Raw genomic sequence first — 21,150 nt, 5'->3', positions numbered from 1 at the left:
CCTAGCCAGAGAAATTAGGCTAGATGGAGAATAAAAGAGATCCAGATCGGCAAGGAAGAAGTAAACGCTTCTCTATTTGCAGATGACATGATCTTATACACAGAAAACCCTAAGGAACCCTCAAGAAAACTACTGAAACTAATAGAAGAGTTCAGCAGAGTATCAGGATACCAGATAAACATACAAAAATCAGTTGGATTCCTCTACACCAGGAAAAAAGAACATCGAGGAGGAAATCACCAAATCAATACCATTTACGGTAGCCCCCAAGAAGATAAAATACTTAGGAGAAAATCTAACCAGAGATGTAAAAGACTTATACAAAGAACCTACAAAACACTTTTGCAAGGAACCAAAAGAGACGTACATAAGTGGAAAACATACCTTGCTCATGGATAGGAAGAGTTACCATTATAAAAATGTCTATTCTACCAAAAGTGATCTATAGATTTAATGCAATTCCGATCCAAATTCCAATGACATTTTTTAATGAGATGGAGAAACAAATCACCAACTCTATATGGAAGGGCAAGAGGCTTCCCTTTAAGTAAAGCATTACTGAAAAAGAGGAACAAAGTGGGAGGCCTCAGTTTACCTGATTTTAGAACCTATTATACTGCCACAGTAGTCAAAACAGCCTGGTACTGGTACAACAGCAGATACATAGACCAATGGAACAGAATTGAGAATCCAGACATAAATCCATCCACATATGAGCACTTGATATTTGACAAAGGCCCCAAATCAGTTAAATGGGGGAAAAGACAGTCTTTTTAACAAATGGTGCTGGCATAACTGGATATCCATCTGCAAAAAAATGAAACAAGACCCATCCCTCACACCATGCACAAAAACGAGCCCAAAATGGATCAAAGACCTAAATATAAAATCTAATACGATAAAGATCATGGAAGAAAAAATAGGGACAACATTAGGATCCCTAATACATGGCATTAACAGTATACAAAAGATTACTAACAATGCAGATAGAAAAACTAAATTACTGGGAGCTCCTCAAAATCAAACACCTATGCTCGTTCAAAGACTTCACCAAAAGAATAAACAGATTACCTATAGTATAGCAAAGAGTTTTTAGCTATGAGCTAACGATCAGCATCTGATCTCTAAAATCTACACGATACTGCAAAAACTCAACTACAAAAAGACAATAAACCCAATGAAAACATGGGCAAAAAAGATGAACAGACACTTCACTAAAGAAGACATTCAGGTAGCTAACAGATACATGAGGAAATGTTCACAATCATTAGCCATTAGAGAAATGGAAATCAAGACTGCAATGAGATTCCATCTCACTCCAACAAGGCTGGCATTAATCCAAAAAACACAAAACAATAAACATTGGAGAGGCTGTGGAGAGATTGGAACACTTATACACTGCTGGTAGGAGTGTAAAATGGTACAACCACGTTGGAAATCAATTTGGCGCTTCCTTAAAAAGCTAGAAATAGAACTACCATATGATCCAGCAATCCCACTCCTTGGAATATATCCTAGAGAAATAAGAGCCTTTACATGAACACCCATGCACACCCATGTTCATTGCAGCACTGTTTACAATAGCAACAAGATGGAAGCAACCAAGGTGCCCATCAATGGATGAATGGATAAATAAATTGTGGTATATTCACACAATGGAGTATTACTCATTGATAAAGACTAGTGATGAATCCGTGAAACATCTCATAACATGGAGGAATCTGGAAGCCATTACGCTCAGTGAAATTAGTCAGTTGCAAAAGGACAAATATTGCATGAGACCACTATTATAAGAACTCAAGAAATAGTTTAAACAGAGAAGAAAATATTCATTGATGGTTATGAGAGGTGGGAGGGAGGGAGGGTGGGAGAGGGGTGTTCACTAATTAGATAGTAGATAAGAACTTCTTTAGGTGAAGGGAGAGACAACACACGATACAGGTGAGGTCAGCACAACTGGACTAAACCAAAAGCAAAAATATTTCCTGAAAAAACTGAATGTTTCAAAGGCCAGCGTAGCAGGTGTGGGGGTTTGGGGGGCATGGTTTCAGGGGCTATCTAAGTCAATTGGCGTAATAGAATCTATTAAGAAAACATTCTGCATCCCACTTTGGAGAGTGGCATCTGGGGTCTTCAGTGCTAGCAAGGGGGCATCTAAGATGCATCAATTGGTCTCAACCCACCTGGAGCAAAGGAGAATGAAGAACACCAAGGACACAAGGTAATTATGAGCCCAGGAGACAGAAAGGGCCCCATAAACCAGAGGCTACATCTGTCTGCGACCAGAAGAACTAGATGGTGCCCGGCTACAACCAATGACTGCCCTGACAGGGAACACAGCTGAGAGCCCCTGAGGGAGCAGGAGAGCAGTGGGATGCAGACCCCAAATTCTCATAAAAAGAACAGACTTAATGGTTTGATTGAGACAAGAAGGACCCTGGTTGTCTATGGCCCCCAGACCTTCTGGTAGCCCAGGACAGGAACCATTCCCAAAGACAACTCTTCAGACACGGATTGGAGTGGTCAATGGGATGGAGAGGGCTGCTGCTGAGTAGTGAGCTTTTTGGAACAGGTCGACACTGGAGACTATGTTGGCATCTCCTGCCTGGAGGGGAGATGAGAGGGTACGGGGGGTTAGAAGCTGGTGAAATGGACGTGAAAAGAGAGTGAAGGGAGGGAGTGGACTGTCTCAATGGGGGAGAGCAACTGGGAGTATGTAGCAAGGTGTATATAAGTTTTTGTGTGAGAGACTGACTTAATTTTTAAACTTTCACTTAAAGCACAGTAAAAATGTTTAATAAAAATCAAAAGACAAATAATTAAAGCATATAGGGTTTATTCAAGCAGTTATTCTGTATGCATACAGGTAGGCCATTTTGTTAAAAAAAAAAAGGTTCAAAGGGGGTGAGTTACAATAAGGCTTGTAAGGAGAAGAAGAGGAAACCGAGTAAAAATTAACCATTGGTAAGAGTCCGGCTGCTAACAAAAGGTTGATAATTCACATCCACCAGCTGCTCTTTGAAAACCCTGTGGGGCAGCTCTACCCTGTGCTATGGAGTCATTATGAGTCAGAATCGACTCGACAGCAATGGGTTTGGTTTTTTCAGTCTCGACATGCTTGATTGAATCATGGCCCACTTTCTGAGATCAGCTGACATCAGGTTACTAGGTGGTTTCTGTGGTTCCCATTCATTTGCACAACTCCTCAGGTGTAGTCTAGAGGTTTTAAAATAATAAAGGTGGGGAATTCCAAGGGTTATCTCTCAGGAATCAAGGGAAATGACCTCAAGTTAGATTCTTTGCACAAGATAAACTTTAAATGGATTTATGATTATCACAGTTGTCTTAGAGGGGGTTTTCGATTTTGTGATTACCACCTCTCCACAATATATCTTTTTATCTGTTCTTGGGTGCATTTCACATTGTTCAGGGACTTTTGTGAATGTTCCTATACACGCAGGAATCTGTCAACTCCTATTCCTCAGTTTCTCTCTTTTAACAGTGAAAAAATTGAGACTCAGAGAGGAGGAGTGACTTGGCATTAACTGGCAACATGGCCCTGTCAATTTCTCTCTTCAGAGTTCAGTTTCCCTTTTTAGAAAAGGAGGGGTTTAGGTTAGATGATCTTTAAAGATCCTTCCAGCTATGGGGTAATGAACGAAAAATCTCCTCCAAAAATCAGGATGTAAAGATTAGTTTCCGAATGGGAGAACCAGTCAAAGCATGATGGACCTAAGAAAATGATCGTAGGAGGCAAGAGAGAAAGGAGATCATTTCATTTGCATACACACAGAGGTTTTCAGGAAATCACTTTGAACTGAGCAGACAGCGGTATTTTCCCACAGCAGCTTACAGAAAGGAAATCACAGATTTCCTGCAGTACATAAAAGCTGAAGAACATTTATTGTAAAGAGAGTCATTACAACAAAAGATTGTGCAAGACCCGTAAGTCATCATTTTATAGTTGCACTTAATCCTTTGCTAGAGACAACTACTCTGCCATTTTCAGAATTGAAGCCTTCACAGTTGCATAAAAAATATTTTGATAAAAGGTATACAAGAAAATTAAAATAGCTAAATCTGCATTATATTGGCTCTTTTGCATAAAACGCCATATTAGTGGAGTTCTTACATCCAGCTATCAAAAATTGAAAATGTTAAATACTGTTATAAAATACTCCCTATAAAAGTGTCATATATAATATTCATTACACATAAAAAAGAAATCAGTATGTCTAAGTCAGTTCAATCATGACCATTATCAGGGCTAAAACGTTTTGCAATAAAATTTTACTAAACTAAAATATTTAGTGGCGCTATATTTTTTGGCTTTTCGACATACTATCTCAGACCATCATTTACAGTGAAAGTGATGTGATCATTGTCAACAGTCATGGGATAGCTTCACATTTTTCATGACAATAGCATCAATTTGTTACTCTTCTCCTGGAGGCAGGGCTGATGTGCTCACAGAGTTCGGAAGCCAAGACTGAGGCTTATAAAAATCAGAGCTTAATTGCAAGCTCTGTCTGTAGGCAACCACAGCGACTACTCAGGTTAGTAAACTTAATGGATAGAAACTTGTCAAGGCAGTGATTTGGATTCTAGTCCACCAAAATGGTACTGATAACAACAGCAACAGTAATACCACAAAGCATTCCCGATACCTTGACTGTGTTTTTCTCTTCTCAGCCAGTCTCCCTGTCAGAACCAAAGAACCTTAAATCAGTTACTTCATTGTTACTACAAATTCATCCATTGTCATCCCCCTATATTAGAGTTTCTCAACCTTGGCACTACTGACATTTGGGCCAGATCATTCTTTCTTGTGGGGCTGTCCTGTCTGTGCATTGTAGGATGGTTAGTATCATCTTTGGCCTCCACTCACTAGATGCCGTAGCCCCTCCCCTCCAGCGGTGGCGACCAGAATATCTCCAGACATTGCCAAATGTTCCTGGGGAGCAAACCATCTCTCTGTTGAGAACCACTCCTCTATAAGGAGGAGAAGAGGTAGTATGATGCTGACAAGTCATCTTCCTCTTTCAGTTTGAGAAATTCGGCAAGGCCGTCAATTACGCTGATGCAGCCCTCTCCTTCACCGAATGCGGCAACGCGATGGAGCGCGATCCCCTGGAAGCGAAGTCTCCGTACACCATGTACTCCGAGACTGTGGAACTGCTCAGGTTGCTGGCCTTTCTGCAGTCATCTTCCTAAGCTCCTTTCAGTCATAATTAGAACCTGCTATGTTTTAAAAAATATCATTTCAACATATTAATGATTTGTCCAAGGCATCTTTTTCTTAGGAGTCATCGTAATTAGTTCTTGCCATTTTATTAATGTCCTGGAAAATTTATAATTGACGGACACTGCTTTTATAAATTATCCCCTTCAGAGGTTATAATGTGAGTGTTATAATTTGCAATATTCATAAAATTAAAATTGAAAACCGAGTGGGTGGAAGCGAAGTGTAGTAATTTCACCGTTTGGCACTGACACTTGTCTTTTCAAAGGTGCAGTTTTATAATTCAAAAAAAAAAAAGTGGTGCTTTCAGGATTTCTATTATAAGCCATGTTTTCTAAGAATTTCTTTCTCGGTTATTAAAAAAGGAGGGGGCACTGTTCCAACTCGAAGGCGGCGTTTAAGGCCACAGGTGGGGAGTTGACTTTCCATGTATCTGGAATTTGAGGGAACAGGCCAGGGGAGGGGTGCAGGGATAGAGATGAGAGGATGAGAATAGGAGAGGGTATATTAGCTGTGCAGCTTAGTGATTTCATTTACATTTTAAATGACATTTTCTGGACTGTTGGTCTTGGTGGAGAATTTGTAGGTAATCAAAAATTCCTGGAAGAGGGAGAAGGGGAAGGAGAAGAAGAGATAATATCCATTCTTGTGTTTCCCAGTAATCTGCAGAGATTTGTAAAGTCATTTAATCCACCTCTAAATAGTTGCTAAGTGCCATCTTCCGCTGGGTGGACAAAATCACTGCTTTTGATTGAGTGAGCAGTTCTTTACGTAAAAGCCCCTTATGGCCTCCTCACCTTCTGGCTCTGTCAATCAATAATGCCAGGTCTGCTTTATACTCTATTGCTTGTACCCGCGTAAACTGTTATGAATCTGGACCTACTAATACTGAAACCTTCAGACAGACATTGGGCAAATTTAGCATACTGTTATTTTTAGGAAAATAATGCGAGACCTCCACGCTCATTTGCCAACCATGCCCTCCCCCCTTGAGGTATTTTCACAAGCGCTGCTATGGCATAGTAGTGCTTACGAGAAAATATCTCCGGGGGGGAGGGTGCAATTGGCAAGCAAAGGCACACGTTATTTGCATAAAAATATGGTACGTATTTTCCAAAAAAATCAAAAGAACAGGAATTACTAAATAAATGAATAAATATTTTCACATAGGATCAGAAGATTCAGTTAAATCCACAAAAGGAGGGAAGTGACAAGGGAAACCCCAGCTTGGCTTCCAGGCCGGTCACCTATCTTTCACTTAGCACTGCTCTGAGAAGTGGGCCCCAGAGAAGAGTGCACGGCCTTTCTCCCCAACTTCCCGCATTTGCTCTGGAAGCTTCCACCACCATTCTGCATCTCCTAAGGCAAGATTGATTGTTCGGTGTCTATTCAAACTGACCTGCAATTTTCAAAGGTGAAAATGAAAGATAAAATTCTGGCAAAAATTTTAAGCGTTCAAAACTGAGGGGAGACATAAGTGAAGAAGCATGGAGAAAATTCATCCTCTCTAATCATCCAAAAAATGCAAAGTTAAGGAAAGCATTTCTAAATTAAGAAGAAAATTTTAAAATGTGACTGCCCAGTGTGAGCAAAAAAAAAAAAAAAAAAAAAAGCATGGTGTGAACTAGGGCTCTCCTAAGCTGCTGATAGGGGTATAAACTGATCATTGTAATATGAGGGCAGTTTGGCATTGTGTAGGAAAAGTATATCTTTTGATCTGTTAATTCAGCTTCTAGAAATGTGAATTTCCTCTACTGGAGGAAATAATTGAAAATGTAGAACAAGCTATCTGTTCGGTATCCACTTTGGCATTATATATAATAGAAAATAATTAAAAGTGAATCAATAATAGAAGAGTAATTCATTATATCATAGTACATTCAACAGAATCCTTTGCAGCCATTGAAAAGTGACAGTTATGAAGACTATGCAAGCCCAAGAAGATGGAAGGAATACACAGAGTCATTATACCAAAAAGAATTAGTTGATGTTCAACCATTTCAAGAGGTAGCATGTGATCAGGAACCGATAGTACTGAAGGAAGAAGTCCAAGCTGCTCTGAAGGCATTGGCAAAAAACAAGGCTCCAGGAATTGATGGAATATCAATTGAGATGTTTCAACAAACAGATGCAGCACTGGAGGCGCTCACTCGTCTATGCCAAGAAATATGGAAGACAGCTTCCTGGCCAACTGACTGGAAGACATCTATATTTATGCCTATTCCCAAGAAAGGTGATCCAAGCAAATGCAGAAATTATAGAACAATATCATTAATATCACACACGAGCAAAATTTTGCTGAAGATCATTCAAAAACAGCTGCAGCAGTATATCGAGAAGGAACTGCCAGAAATTCAGGCCGGTTTCAGAAGAGGACGTGGAACCAGGGATATCATTGCTGATGTCAGATGGATCCTGGCTGAAAGCAGAGAATACCAGAAGGATGTTTACCTGTGTTTTATTGACTATGCCAAGGCATTCGACTGTGTGGATCAGAACAAACTATGGATAACACTGCGAAGAATGGGAATTCCAGAACACTTAATTGTGCTCGTGAGGAACCTTTACATAGATCAAGGGGCAGTTGTTCGGACAGAACAAGGGGATACTGACTGGTTTAAAGCCAGGAAAGGTGTGCATCAGGGTTGTATTCTTTCACCATACCTATTTAATCTGTATGCTGAGCAAATAATCCGAGAAGCTGGAGTACATGAAGAAGAACGGGGCATCAGGATTGGAGGGAGACTCGTTAACAACCTGCGTTATGCAGATGACACAACCTTGCTTGCTGAAAGTGAAGAGGACTTGAAGCACTTACTAATGAAGATCAAAGACCACAGCCTTCAGTATGGATTGTACCTCAAAATAAAGAAAACAAAAATCCTCACAACTAGACCAATGAGCAACATCATGATAAACAGAGAAAAGATTGAAATCGTCAAGGGTTTCATTTTACTTGGATCCACAATCAAGAGCCATGGAAGCAGCAGTCAAGAAATCAAAAGACGCATTGCATTGGGCAAATCTGCTGCAAAGGACCTCTTTAAAGTGTTGAAGAGCAAAGATGTGACCTTGAAGACTAAGGTGCGCCTGACCCCCCAGAAAAAAGCCATGGTATTTTCAGTCATGTCATATGCATGTGAAAGCTGGATGATGAATAAGGAAGACCGAAGAAGAATTGATGCCTTTGAGTCGTGGTGTTGGCGAAGAATATCGAATATACCATGGACTGCCAAAAGAATGAACAAATCTGTCTTGGAAGAAGTCTGGCCAGAATGCTCCTTAGAGGCAAGGATGGTGAGACTTCGTCTTATATACTTTGGACATGTTGTCAGGAGGGATCAGTCCCCGGAGAAGGACATCATGCTTTGTAGAGTACAGGGTCAGCGGAAAAGAGGAAGACCCTCAACAAGGAGGATTGACACAGTGGCTGCAACAGTGAGCTCAAGCATAACAACGATTGTGAGGATGGCTCAGGACCAGGCAGTGTTTTGTTCTGTTGTGCACATGCTTGCTATGAGTCGGAACCGACTTGACAACACCTAACAACAACAACGACATGCAACCCCATGGCAATGTTTATGATATAATGTTAAAGTGAAAGAGAGCTGCAGAGTTATATGCAATTATGGCCTTGAGAAACCTGTGTATACATCTGAACCAAACTGGAGGGCAAATGAGATCCTAGGTGTCATAACCAAAAAGCCAAATCCATTGCTGATGAGTCAGTTCTGACTCATGGTGACCCAATGTGTTACAGAGTAGAACTGCTCCATCAGGTTTTCTTGGCTGTAATCTTTATGAAATTCTTGGCTGAAATCTTTATTGCCAGGCCTTTCTTTCGTGGAGCCATTGCAAGTTTATGGATGTTTTCCCTCTCCCTATTTTTTTCTATCTCATTAATTTTATTTAATGAAAATATATACTCTTAAGAATATAAAAGCAAGAAACCAAATTTCATTTTATAAGAAAAATGCAATTAGGAAATCATTTATTTCTATTAGAAAACTTGTTTTCCCTTAATTGTCTACAGAAAAACTTCTTTTTTTTCTAAGCATGATTTTCTTTTCATTATATGACATTTTCCTCCCCACATGCGGGTACATCAGTGAAATTTGGTAAAGGTCAAAAGACAATTTATGGACACTCACATTAAAGTCAGTATTTTTAAACTTTTAGTTTTGAGGTAATGGTGGATTCGCATGCAGTTGTAGGGAATAATCCAGAGGGATCCCCGTATACCCTTCACCCAGTCTCCCGCAATGGTACCACCTTACTTAACTCTAGTACATCACAACCAGGATACTGACATGGAGACAATCCACCGACACATTTAGATTGCCACAGCTTCACATGCACTTGTGTGTGTCCTCTCTCTCTAATTTTTATTTTATTTTTTGTTTTAAATTTTCTGTAAAGTGTGTATAATTCTTTTTAACGAGAGAAATTTCAGTTGGGAATAAAATGAGTGAAAGCCACTAGGTCTTCTGGTCCATTTAAGCAATGGAAGCTGTACTATCAAGTCCCTGTGAATGTGGCTGCAATTAGAGGATGACTATAATAGGGGCATAGTTTTTAGTAGTGCAATATCATATTGAAGAGTTTTATTGCTCTCTGCCAGACAGAGTGCTGGCAACAGAGAGAGTGCCCCGTTTTCTTCGTTCAAGTAATTGTAGTTCCTTAGAGCCTTGGGAATACGCAATAGAAATGTATTTGTGAAAACAAGTGGGCCATCACAATGACTTGACATTTTAGCGATCCAGCTGTCAAAGAAAGTTAGATTTATTACATAATAAAAATCCCTTTGCTTAGTATTGCAACAACAGAAGGGACTCACATTAAGGACACAGGTCCTTTTGTTTGAAAATGTTCATGCAATAGTGCCGGAGCCCTACGGAGGAGAGCAGAGCTGAGGGAAGCTGAGGAGACCCAGTCTTGGGTGGAGAGCCCTGGGGACTTCTGGGGGAGGTGCCACTGAAAGTGAAGAGGCCGCAGTGCCAGCCCAACGTCCTCGTGGCTCTCCATCGCCTTCTGTAAATGAGAGGGAGCCTAGGCTGCCAGCACGGTTTCAACTTCCTTATGCAACACTGAACCCCATTACTTATTCTACCGCAAGTACCTGTGAAATTGCATTAAAGCTCAGACAATGATTTTATGCAATGAATTGATTTTAAAGAGCCTAAACGCCCAGAAAGGAATGTGCTCGGTTAGAAGGAAAAAAATGGAAAATACTCAACCTTTTATCACCCCAGTGTGGAACAGTAACAATTAAAGATAATGGAAAGACAAAATATACAAGCACATAAATTAAGGGTGCATAAACCTTAAAGGGCTGTGAAATCGACCTTTCTTTTAAGAAAACAAAACTGCTTTCTATAGGAATATACTCAAAGCCTGAGCCATTAGAACAGACCTTTTAACTGGGTAATTGAGGTCTCCCCATGCTCATGTCAGGCATAGTTGTATATTATTTACCTCATCTGTCATAAACTGAACTGAAACTGACATTTTTGTCCACCTCTCACTGAAAACCAATAATGCTGTTTAGCTAGAGTATTCTAGAAACAGTATTTTGCAAGCATTTATATACACTCACAAAATAATAATCCCACAGCATTGTCCCGGGACTGAATTCCTCATGTCACCTAAATCTTATTGCAGCACAGTCTTGATCATTATTTTGTATGTTTTCATGAAAGCATATTTTTGTCCACGTGCTGTTAGTCAATCTTCCCACTCATAGAAAATTTGGGGCTGACTCACTCAGGTGATCAGAATGCAAATGACTTTGGGAATTTCCGAAGGATAATACAAATTCCCACTTAGCTTTTGCTTTCTCTTCAAAGGTACGCAATGAGGCTGAAGAACTTTGCCAGCCCCTTGGCTTCAGATGGGGACAAAAAGCTAGCAGTATTATGGTGAGTCCCATGGAGGCCTTGAGGAAATAGCTGAAATGTGGCAGAAGGATTTGAAAATTCCAACTCAATTTAAGCTGCTTACTGCAGATCAGTATTTGTGTCTTCCGTTAAACCAGTAAAGCATAACTAATTTGGAAACCCTGGTGGCGTAGTGATTAAGTGCTACGTCTCCTAACCAAAAGGTTGGCATTTTGAATCCACCAGGCACTCCTTGGATACCCTATGGGGCAGTTCTGCTCTGTCCTATAGGGTCACTATGAATCAGAAGCCACTCAGTGGCAATGAGTTTAGTGGGTTTCTTCAGTCTTCAACTAAATATGTAACCCTTCTAATTTAGACCCTTCTCAAGATGGGATTGTAATGTTTCCCCTTCCCTGTTCAAATTTTTTTAGATATGTATGTTCCTCAAAGTATCTCATCTTAGGAGAGTCACTGCAAAATATGTATCAGCATTTTTTGGGTACAGTTTATGTTTCATTAAGCACTGGCATTAACATAATCCCTTCCTCATCACCGCAGCTACCGCTGTTTATCACTGCTCTACTTGAGAATGTTCAAACTGAAGAAGGACCATGCTATGAAGTACTCCAGATCACTGATGGAGTATTTTAAGGTAATCCTTATTTTGTGGAATTGAGAGGTAGAGGGTGAATAAAGTCACTAATGAGAAGTGGTAGACATGTTACAAAACGTTAATTGACCAAGTGCATAGAGACCGAAGCTTATCAGTGGTGCCCACGGGCAAGTGGGAGGGGAAATGAGTTAGTACTTAAGAGGCACTGAGTTTCTGTTAAGAGTGATGGGAAAATTTGGAAATGGATAATGGTGATGGTTGCATAACATGGTGAATGAAATTAATGTCTCTGAATTGTACACATAAAAATGGTTGAAATGGCAAAGGCATTTTACCAAAATTAAAAAAAAAAGCCAATTGACAAAGGTAACGTTGTTGCTGTCAAATGCTTAACCTGCCTCATCGTGGCAAGCCATGGCTTTCCCACCTCTCCTTCAGGACTCAGCAGAGAGCTTACTTGTTCAATTTGGTTTCCTGGGAGAGGTGGTGCAATAGCGAGATCCCCTGATTATTTTTCAAACTGACCAATCAGCCCAAGGCAGCTTCCCGGCTGTAGTCAGGGGACTCTGCCTTTTGTCCCACCCTGCTGGTGGACCCCACAGGGGTTTTGTGGCTGTGGGTGTTTAATAAGAGCCACCCCAGGACTCTCTCAGCAGCAAGAGAGGTCACTGCGGCCACCATGGATCTCTGGGAGAATATCTACACCCCCGGAAGCCCTTTGGCCATGGGGATTCTTGGGGTGCAGTGATTGTACTTTATGACAACTGATTGCCTTGGTCACCAAAATCAATCCATCAATCAGTGAATCAATCAATCCATCATCTATCAACTGGAGTTTTTTTTTTTTATGCCAAAAAAGATAGTTCAACCACAAAATGCAACGCCAAAATGTGGGGATGAGCCCGGATAAAAATTGCAAGCCACAGCCTGGTGCTAGGCCTGGTGGCTTGAGGGTTCATGGGAATTCTGCTGCTTTTGCCCCCTAACACTGGCTGTGACTCAGACCCGGGGAGGCTCGATGCTGTTTCTGTTGGGCAGGTCTCAAAAGAAAGGACTTTTTTTCCCAAAATGCGTGAGACCTTTTGGCTAAATTGCACCAAAGCAGTTGTTTGAAATGGATTAAATCATGACTTTCCATCAAACATCTGCACCCAGGAGTGGTGGTGGCAAACAGCTGTATGAGGACACTGTGACTAGGTCTGGCAAAAATCGCAAGCTCCCCAGCTATTATGTAAAAAAAAAAAAAAGAAGGTGGCCATAAAGTCATAAAGCAATGCTTCTGTGGGCCAGGGGAGGTCAAATACAACAGCTGCCCCTCTCTTCACATGTTTGCGCCCCACTTCCGCTCTAGCAAGGTGGTTCTCAAACTCGAGGGTGCATCAGAATCCCCTGGAGGGCTCATGAAAACACAGAAGACTGGGCCCCACCCCAGAGTGTCTGAGTCTGTAAGTCTGGGCTGGGGCCTGAGAATTTGCATTTCTAACAAGTCCTCAGGTGTCACTGAGGCTGCCGGTCTTGTGATCACACCGGAGAGCCACTGCTGCAGCCTCTGTCCTCCTCAGCCTGTCCTGCATAGCTTTCAGAGCATTGCAAAATGCCATACAAGTGTTACGTCACTCACTCATCTGGTAGCACTTGGAGTTGCTTGCAGGTTCCATCCCGGGGTCTGCACAACACAGCTCTGTTCCCCAAGAGAAGTGTAACATTCTCACTTGACTCCTCCTGAACACCAGGGCTTGCAAAGCGGGCTGAGCTGGAACACAAGAAGCAGGGGAAGAGGCATAAACTGGGCCATGACTGCCAAGAGACGGGCCCGAGTCAGGCTCGGTGGCACAGGTGTGGCGACCCAGCCTGGTGAGGCCGTTATAACTAGCCGATCACTGTCCTGTTATAGCGGTGCTGAGAGTCAGGTTGCCTTCTGCTCTGAAAGTGTGACCACAGAGATGCAAGAGGCCCAAGTCCATCAGAGGAAAGAAGAGTTAGAATTCCGTTGCTGCATCGCTACAACAGGACAGTAACCAGCCGTAATCAGTGAGGATTCACCCATACAAACGAACAAAATCTGCTCCTGGGTCCTGGCACATCCCTGAGATATAGAAATTTCAGTCCCCGTCCCCCCATTCCAGGAACGAAAAACCCATCGCCATTGAGTCAATTCCAGCTCATAGCAACCCTACAAGACAGAGTAGGACTGCCCCGAGGGTTTCTAAGGCTGTAAATCTTTATGGAAGCAGACTGCCACATCTTTCTCCCACAGAGAAACTGGTGGGTTTGAACCACCAATATTTATAATTAGCAGCTGAGTGCTTTGATCACTGTGCCACTAGGGCTCCTTCCATCCCAAGGAAAAAGTTTGCAACTAGAACTAAAGGTGAAAAGCTTTCCTGTGCTCTGAAGAGCTTGTTTTGCAGAATAAATTTCAGATGAGGATAATTAAACCACTTCTTGGAGAACCGAGTCTGATTTCACTGGGCCTTTTCCTAGATAAGATCTTTCATCAAGTGACTTTCATGGTCCTGATTGGAGCCCACTCATTATCCTAACCAGCTATTTTCCTCAAGTGTGCGTCGGGGCGTGCTGACGCACACATCAATCCCAGCGCTGCGGACGGAACAGGAGGCCTCCCGAAATGCTGCAATCAATATTAATGTGCTCGAAATCACACTTCCATCTGTTTCTGAATTAATAAAACGCAAAATAGATGTCCTTATTTCCCTCTCTCTCTCTCTCTTTTAGCAAAATGCTTCAAAAGTCGCTCAGATACCATCTCCATGGGTAGGCAATGGAAAGTAAGTATCTTATGAAAATTGCTTTTTCATGAAAATGAGTAACTGAATGAACCACAAATATTTGCATTGATAACTCAGGAGTGAAGGTCATCTTTTGTGCATGCAAAATTCCAGGCAGGTTTCAGCTCATGGCCAGACAGAAAAGTTAAAAAATGATGTGATAACAAATTCTTCAACTATTTGATCTTTAAGCCAAATTATGGCCATGAAAAGATCTGTTAATGAGATGGCAAGCACCATGCCATTTGAGGGAGGCCGAGTCAAGTTAACCTCCACTGCACTGAGTTTTCAATGATTCACTCGGTATAATGAAAGACCAATGAAATATTCATTGATATATGGTAAGTGCTGTTTAATAAAACCTAAGGCATAATAGTTCTGAAGATGTGAAAGCACTTAGTCAGCCAATTATCTGAGCCTTCACCATGATTTTTTATATTAATACTAAAATAGCCTGACCTAAAATATAAAAGCATCTACTCTGATGTGGCTCTGTGCTTGGGGAGCTAGGAAGGGCCTAGCAGTCATAGTGTGGGAGTCAGGAAGCCCGGTGACCCAGTCCTGAGGCCGCCCTCAGCACACAGGGGCAGCGAAGAGGGCCCCTTCCTCTCTGTGGGTTGGTTTCCCTGGCTTTTTTTTTTTTTTTTTAGTGGGAAAGAGCTGGATCCAATGTGCTCTGAGGCCCATCTGAATAGATGGCTCTCTTGCAAGGAGGATTTGAACCCCAGTTCTGTCTCCGCCAAAAGCTGCCTATGTGCCTTTGCTCACCTTGTTGAGTATCCGTCCCCCTCCCCACCCCAATGACTCCAATACAGCCCTGCCAACCCAGGCCCACTCCCCAGAGGAAGAGGGAAGGGAAGCAGGATGACGGTGGAAATAGCCTTTCAAAAAGAGCCTGTTTTCTAACTCTGAGCTGCTTTTTCAATGTGTCATCATTTCAAAATCCTTGCATCGCTGATCCAAACACTTTCTTCAAGAGTGAAACAGTCGCCATTGCCACTTTATAAACTTCTACAAATAACACTCCAGAAGCGGTGGGACAACGGACCCTGCTTTGGGATCATAAAAACATTCAGAGTGCGGGAACAGGGCCGTTAAAAACTGGCGTATTAACTCAACTCTTGTATTGAAAGGAAGCACCGCTTAAATTGTTGAATTGGGTCTTACTCTTATATTGATGAACAAAAGGGAAAGAGTGATTCTCTTGGAAAGTTCAGAAAATAAAAATAACCATTGAAAGGCCCCGAGAAAGCTATTTTCTCTGAGCACAGAGTAAAGGAAAGCCAAGGCCAGGTAAGCACCCATTAAAGGCTTGAGGGAAGTTTGTGTCTTTTTTAACTCTGAAACAAAAGAACTCAAACACATCTGAAAGCTTGTGAAGTCACATTAAAAACCTCCTGTACTGATTTTTAAAGCAGCTTCTGTGTGAAGAAAGCCTACTCCCTTTGGTAGGTCATAGAGCTTTTGAATGAGGCAACTCAAAACAGTCTCCTCGGGGTTACATCCCGTTCATTCAGGAAACACTTCTGGCGCCTCTCCTCCGCGCCAGGCCCCCGACGAGGTGCTGGGGACTCCGAGCTGAATAAGACGCAGTCCCTGAACGCCAGAAGCACGCAGCCCAGTGGAGGAGACAGGTAGGAACTCAGTGCCCTGGCAGCCCCAGAGAAAGAGGACTCCATCTCCCAGGGTGGTCAGGGAAGTCTTCTGGCTCAGTGCCCCCAGGGATGAGGGTGGCTGGCCCCACACAGGGCCTCTCACGGTGCCTCCCAGGAGCTGCATCCCCTCCTCAGCTGGCTGGCCATTGGAAGTCAGTGGCACAGAGGCAGCCATGGTGGCCCTCACCATGGCTGAGGGCTCTGCAGGAGAGTGTACTGAAAGAGCAGCAGAGGGCTGGGGCAGAGCTTCAGGAACCAGCATCAGCGGGGGTGGGGTGAAGAAGCGGGCCTGGCTAAGAAGCAGTTGGAAGAAGAAGTCAGCTCGCTTTAGAGTAGAAATCAGCAAACTGTAAGGGGCTATGTAGTAAGTATTTTGGGCTTTCTGAACCAAGAGGCAAGAGCGAGGCATTATGTAGGTACTTAGATGTATTAGAAGGAGCCCTGGTGGAGCAGTGATTAAGTGTTCAGCTGCTAACTAAAAGGTCTGCGTTTTGAACCCACCAGCCACTCCTCAGGAGAAAGATATGGCAGTTGGCTTCCATAAAGATTACAGCCTTGGAAACCCTTTGGCGCAGTTCTACTCCATCCTAAAGGGTCGCTATGAGTTAGAAATCAGAAATGACTCGACAGCAATGGGTTTGGTTTGAGTTTAGACGTATTAGGTTTTCCAGAGAAACAAAACCAATAGGATGGAGATAGATAACCAAAACCAAACCTGTTGTCGTGGAGTCGATTCTGACTTACGGCAACCCCACGTGTTACAGAATAGAACAGCTCCATAGGGTTCTGTTGGCTGTAATCTTTATGGAAGCAGACTGCCAGGCCTTTGTTCTGTGGCACCACTGGGTAGGTTCAAACCACCAACCTTTATGTTAGTAGTCAAGCACAAGCCATTTGCACTACATACACTGCTTATAGTGAGAAAGGTAGTGACCCAAGCAAACCCATGCCCAAGCTCTCCCAAAGTCTGGCCTCCACTACTGATTGTAGAAAAGAAAGAGAGAGGGGAGGAAAGATGGCAGGGAGGAAAGAGATGGGATAGGATGGGGAAGGTTAGAGAAGGGAAGGGAAGAAGAAAGAAGGGAATAACAGGAGTGAGGCTGGAAGCAAAGGAAAATGGATTTCACTATAGCCCCTCAATAGAGATTTTCAAGATATAAAAGGTAAATAGAGGTAATTCGTTTTCCCTTGTGACTTCTGGACATGATCGGAAATCATTGAATCCAACCTTTTCTTTTAGTAGAGGAAAGTCAGGCCCAGTGAGGGGAAGGGATGGAACCAGGGCTTCTAGAATCCCAGTACTTCTTTCACAGCACCCCACAGTCCTGCTTTCAACACGAGTGGCACTTGACTTCTTGGTAGTTCTCTCTAGAGATTACAAAGGAGAACGTATTCCTTTCTTGCCATTGACATTTAAGAGCCCATGACCACCACTAGGGGAAAAGACTAGAAAATAGCATTTGTCACAGGCCACAACAACAACAAAAAATCCAGCATTCACTGCTGTTTTGTCATTAACTAACCCTTCTGTGCCTGGGCTCCTTAGCTTGGACATCTCCCCACCCCACCACTGCCTTGAGAAGAAATCATTCCAGCAATAAATAATGCAATATCTCAGGCTACAGGAGGCACATCTTCACACCCTCACACACCAGACAAGTGCAGAGCAGGAGTGAGGGGCACGCAGCCGAGTCTGAGCACAGATCTAATTTCCCCCTCAGACCAGAAGATAGTAGAAGATTTCAGAAGATTGACTCTGTTTGCAGAAATGGGCCAAATCTCTCCTGTGAATGTAGGTCTACCGTGTGACTTGTAGGGAGAGCATATCATTTGTAATTGTGCCCAGATCTAGGCAGCATCATTTGGCGTTCCAGTACATTGTGATTGCAGCTCCCCGGAATCATATGTGCACTGCCTACGGTGAGCAGGGTCTGAGGAACACAGCCACACCTGAACCCTAGAGTTGCCGACAACAGCAACTGGGAGAGCGGGCAGTGAGCCAGGTCCCATGGTAATGTTCTGCAGTATGTTTGGAGGAGTGAGGAGAAGGTTCCTTCAAACGTGCAGGCTCACAGAGTCTCAAACATAGCTTTCCCCCATCTCTTTTACTCCCTCATCATAAAGTGGTGTGTTTCCCTGGGCAGTCATTCAGAGTGTGACTGAAGAAAGACAGTGAGGCCAAGGGACACAAAGACCTTGCCCACATGCACAGGAAGCCACCCGTGCTTTCAAGACTGTCCCTGGGCCAGTCTGCAGCAGGCTGACCTAAGCCCAGGCTCTGGAGGAAAGATGACCTCCATGCTATGTGCAGCCAGCAGGTGACTCCTTGTTGCTGAGGCTAAAGGAGGAAACGGAAATCTATGTCCAAACATTAGTACTGCCTGAAGCTGGAAGTCTGAAGGCTTCTCTTGATAAACCAGAGTACAGTTAACCATCCATCTCTGCAGCGTGTCTGACAGAATCCTAAAGAGAGATTCTGAATCCTACTTGTTCCAGCTTCCCTAATACTGCTCCTTGGGGACTTTGCTGATTGTAGTGACTGCATTTGGAGCACACTGTCATTGTGGTTTCCACAAAATACATTGATAATAGACCAAGATTGCACATCTAGTGTTTTCTAACTTCCAGTTGCCACTCTGGTAGCAGGTAGAGCTAGTTCTGAGCTGTTTCTTTCTCTGAAACACTGCAACATTTGTTCTAGATATTTAAAGTAAGAGCTGCATTTTGGGGCAGAATTCATACCAGAGAAAGAGTCACCAAAGTCATGCTGGTATTTCCAACAAAAGCATCAGTGTGCTTGGATCCGTTGATGGTTGTCGCTGGCGAGTCAACTCCGACTCATGGTGACCCCATGTGTGTCAGAGTAGAACTGTGCTCCATAGGGTTTTCAATTGCTGGTTATTTGAAAGTAGATCACCAGGCCTTTCTTCCAAGGAAAAGAGAAGGGGGTCTCACTTTACAGCTCGGCACTAGAGCTCTGTGTAGTTGGTCAGATGAGGCAGGTATGGGGTGGTAATCAGCTCTCTCTGGGGCCTCTGGAGAAAGCTGTTGTGTTGACAGAAGCTCTAGGATGTCCCCCTTCAAGAAGAGTTGGTGGAATATGGGAACAAGCCTCACTCCACTAGGGCTTCATGTATGTGCACCATGCTAACCCTTATTCTGGCAAATGTATTCTACTGAGATCCCAGCAGTATGACGAGGGAGGCCTAGAGCCCAGCCGTCACTCTTCCCTGCCAGTCTAACAAGGCCCATCTCTTTCCATTCCCCAGGAACACTCCTTCCCCGGTGTCTCTCAACAATGTCTCTCCCATCAACACAATGGGAAACTGTAACAACGGCCCAGTCACCATTCCCCAGCGTATTCACCACATGGCTGCCAGCCACGTCAACATCACTAGCAACGTGTTAAGAGGCTATGAACACTGGGACATGGCCGACAAACTGACAAGAGAAAACAAAGGTATGCTTACCCGCTCTACCCATCGCTCTCAGACCACGATGGATTCAGTTGTGTTTTGAGGAACTTGACTTTTGATGGTGGCCTTGTCTTTCTGTCTCTCTGATTGCCAGGCTTAGATGAGAGAAGAGGGGGTTAGTTCTGGGCTGACACAGTGACCCATTTTTGCTGAGAGAGTGAAAGAGCTGGGATTTTGTTCTCCTGTAGAGCTCAAGCTAATCTGACTGGTGATGTATTGGTAGACAACTATTTCAGAATTCCACTCAAAGATGAAGATCAACACTGAGAAACAGAGGCAAAGGAACGAAGAAGGATTTGTAAATTAATTAAGATCTTGTTAGCTTTTGTTACCAACTTTATTTATTTTGAGAACTGAGGTTGAACCAGGCCTCTATCTTCATTATAATAATCAGCTCCAGTGAGTACATGATGGTGTGGCTTGCATCAGGAAGCAAGGGCCAAAGCTCAGCTAGTATTTCTCACTCTGACAGCTGGGATAAAGGATTAGGGCCCTGTTCATGGCAGCATGCGAAGTTTACTACAGAAGAAACGCAGAGAGGGCCCTGCTTCCCCAGACAGTGAGTCTGGGGTCTTGAGTGACTCATGTCACCATCTGTGGCCCTAGCTGCCACTTAGGCTCACAAGGAAGCCTCACTGTCCCAAGGAAGGTGGGCAGAGAGATAAACCGTACTTTTGCCCTGGCCATTCATTTGGCATGGCTAATCCTGGCTCACAGGTCACAGGCTACCCCACTTCATTCAAGGTTGGGGCAAATGTAGGCCTTTCAGCATCAAACTACAAAGAGGTGACCCCAGCAGTTAAGAGCAGTGGAAATGTCTGGCCAGGGACAGGGAAGCATTAGCATCCTTTACAGTCCAGGGACTATAGGGCAGGTGTCAGATCCTAAGAAGTCATAGGCTTTCCAGGAATCAGGTTGGAGCTGCAGGCCCTGTAGATGAAGGTGGACATTCCCATGAGTTTGTTCAAGGGGGCCTTCCAGAGCCTCCTGGCCCAGTTCATCTCCAAGCTCTGGAGTCCTCGAAGCCCAGGCAGCTCTCCTGTCCTTCCCACTCAGGCCCCAGGGCCTCAGCCTCTTTCCCTTCTCTCCTCAAAGCTGCCACTTTGTGATCCAGGGGTTCTCTCCCAGGCCTGATTATGGAATGGGGCACAGTCTTACCAGCCCTCCTCCTTGCTACCCAGCACAGGCCTTTCACACATGAAAAATTTTACTGCTGACCATGCGGGGGAACAGTCCAAATGGAGAAGGAAGAGCACAGATTTTGAAGCCTGATCATTTAAGTTCAAACCCTTCCTGGGTCATGCACTAGCAGGGCGATCTTAAGCAAGTTACTTAAACTCTCTGAGCCACCTCCTAGCTCCCTCCGATCTGTATAGTGGATGTAATGATGATATGAAACCTACCCAGAAAAATTATAGAGATGGGTTGAATGAAATAATACACGGAAAGCACCTAGCATAAAATATTGGGTGCAAGGTAGAAACCCTACAAATGTT

General features: G+C 43.4%; 1 protein-coding gene across 1 annotated transcript in view; it reads left to right on the top strand.

Annotated features, from left to right (window-relative positions):
- The window catches only part of AFF2 (ALF transcription elongation factor 2), a 588,903-nt gene that overhangs the window by 562,749 nt on the left and 5,004 nt on the right, over positions 1 to 21,150 (top strand). Inside the window, exons 16-20 of the mRNA XM_049871652.1 lie at positions 5,047 to 5,183; positions 11,089 to 11,160; positions 11,680 to 11,773; positions 14,471 to 14,523; positions 19,448 to 19,638. Coding sequence (XP_049727609.1) covers positions 5,047 to 5,183; positions 11,089 to 11,160; positions 11,680 to 11,773; positions 14,471 to 14,523; positions 19,448 to 19,638 — 547 coding nt within the window. The remainder of the gene's footprint in view (positions 1 to 5,046; positions 5,184 to 11,088; positions 11,161 to 11,679; positions 11,774 to 14,470; positions 14,524 to 19,447; positions 19,639 to 21,150) is intronic.

Source organism: Elephas maximus, chromosome X, assembly GCF_024166365.1.
Source record: "Elephas maximus indicus isolate mEleMax1 chromosome X, mEleMax1 primary haplotype, whole genome shotgun sequence".
Lineage (NCBI taxonomy): Eukaryota > Metazoa > Chordata > Mammalia > Proboscidea > Elephantidae > Elephas > Elephas maximus.
The sequence above is the reverse complement of the archived record's forward strand: the minus strand, read 5'-3'. Positions and strand labels throughout refer to the sequence as shown.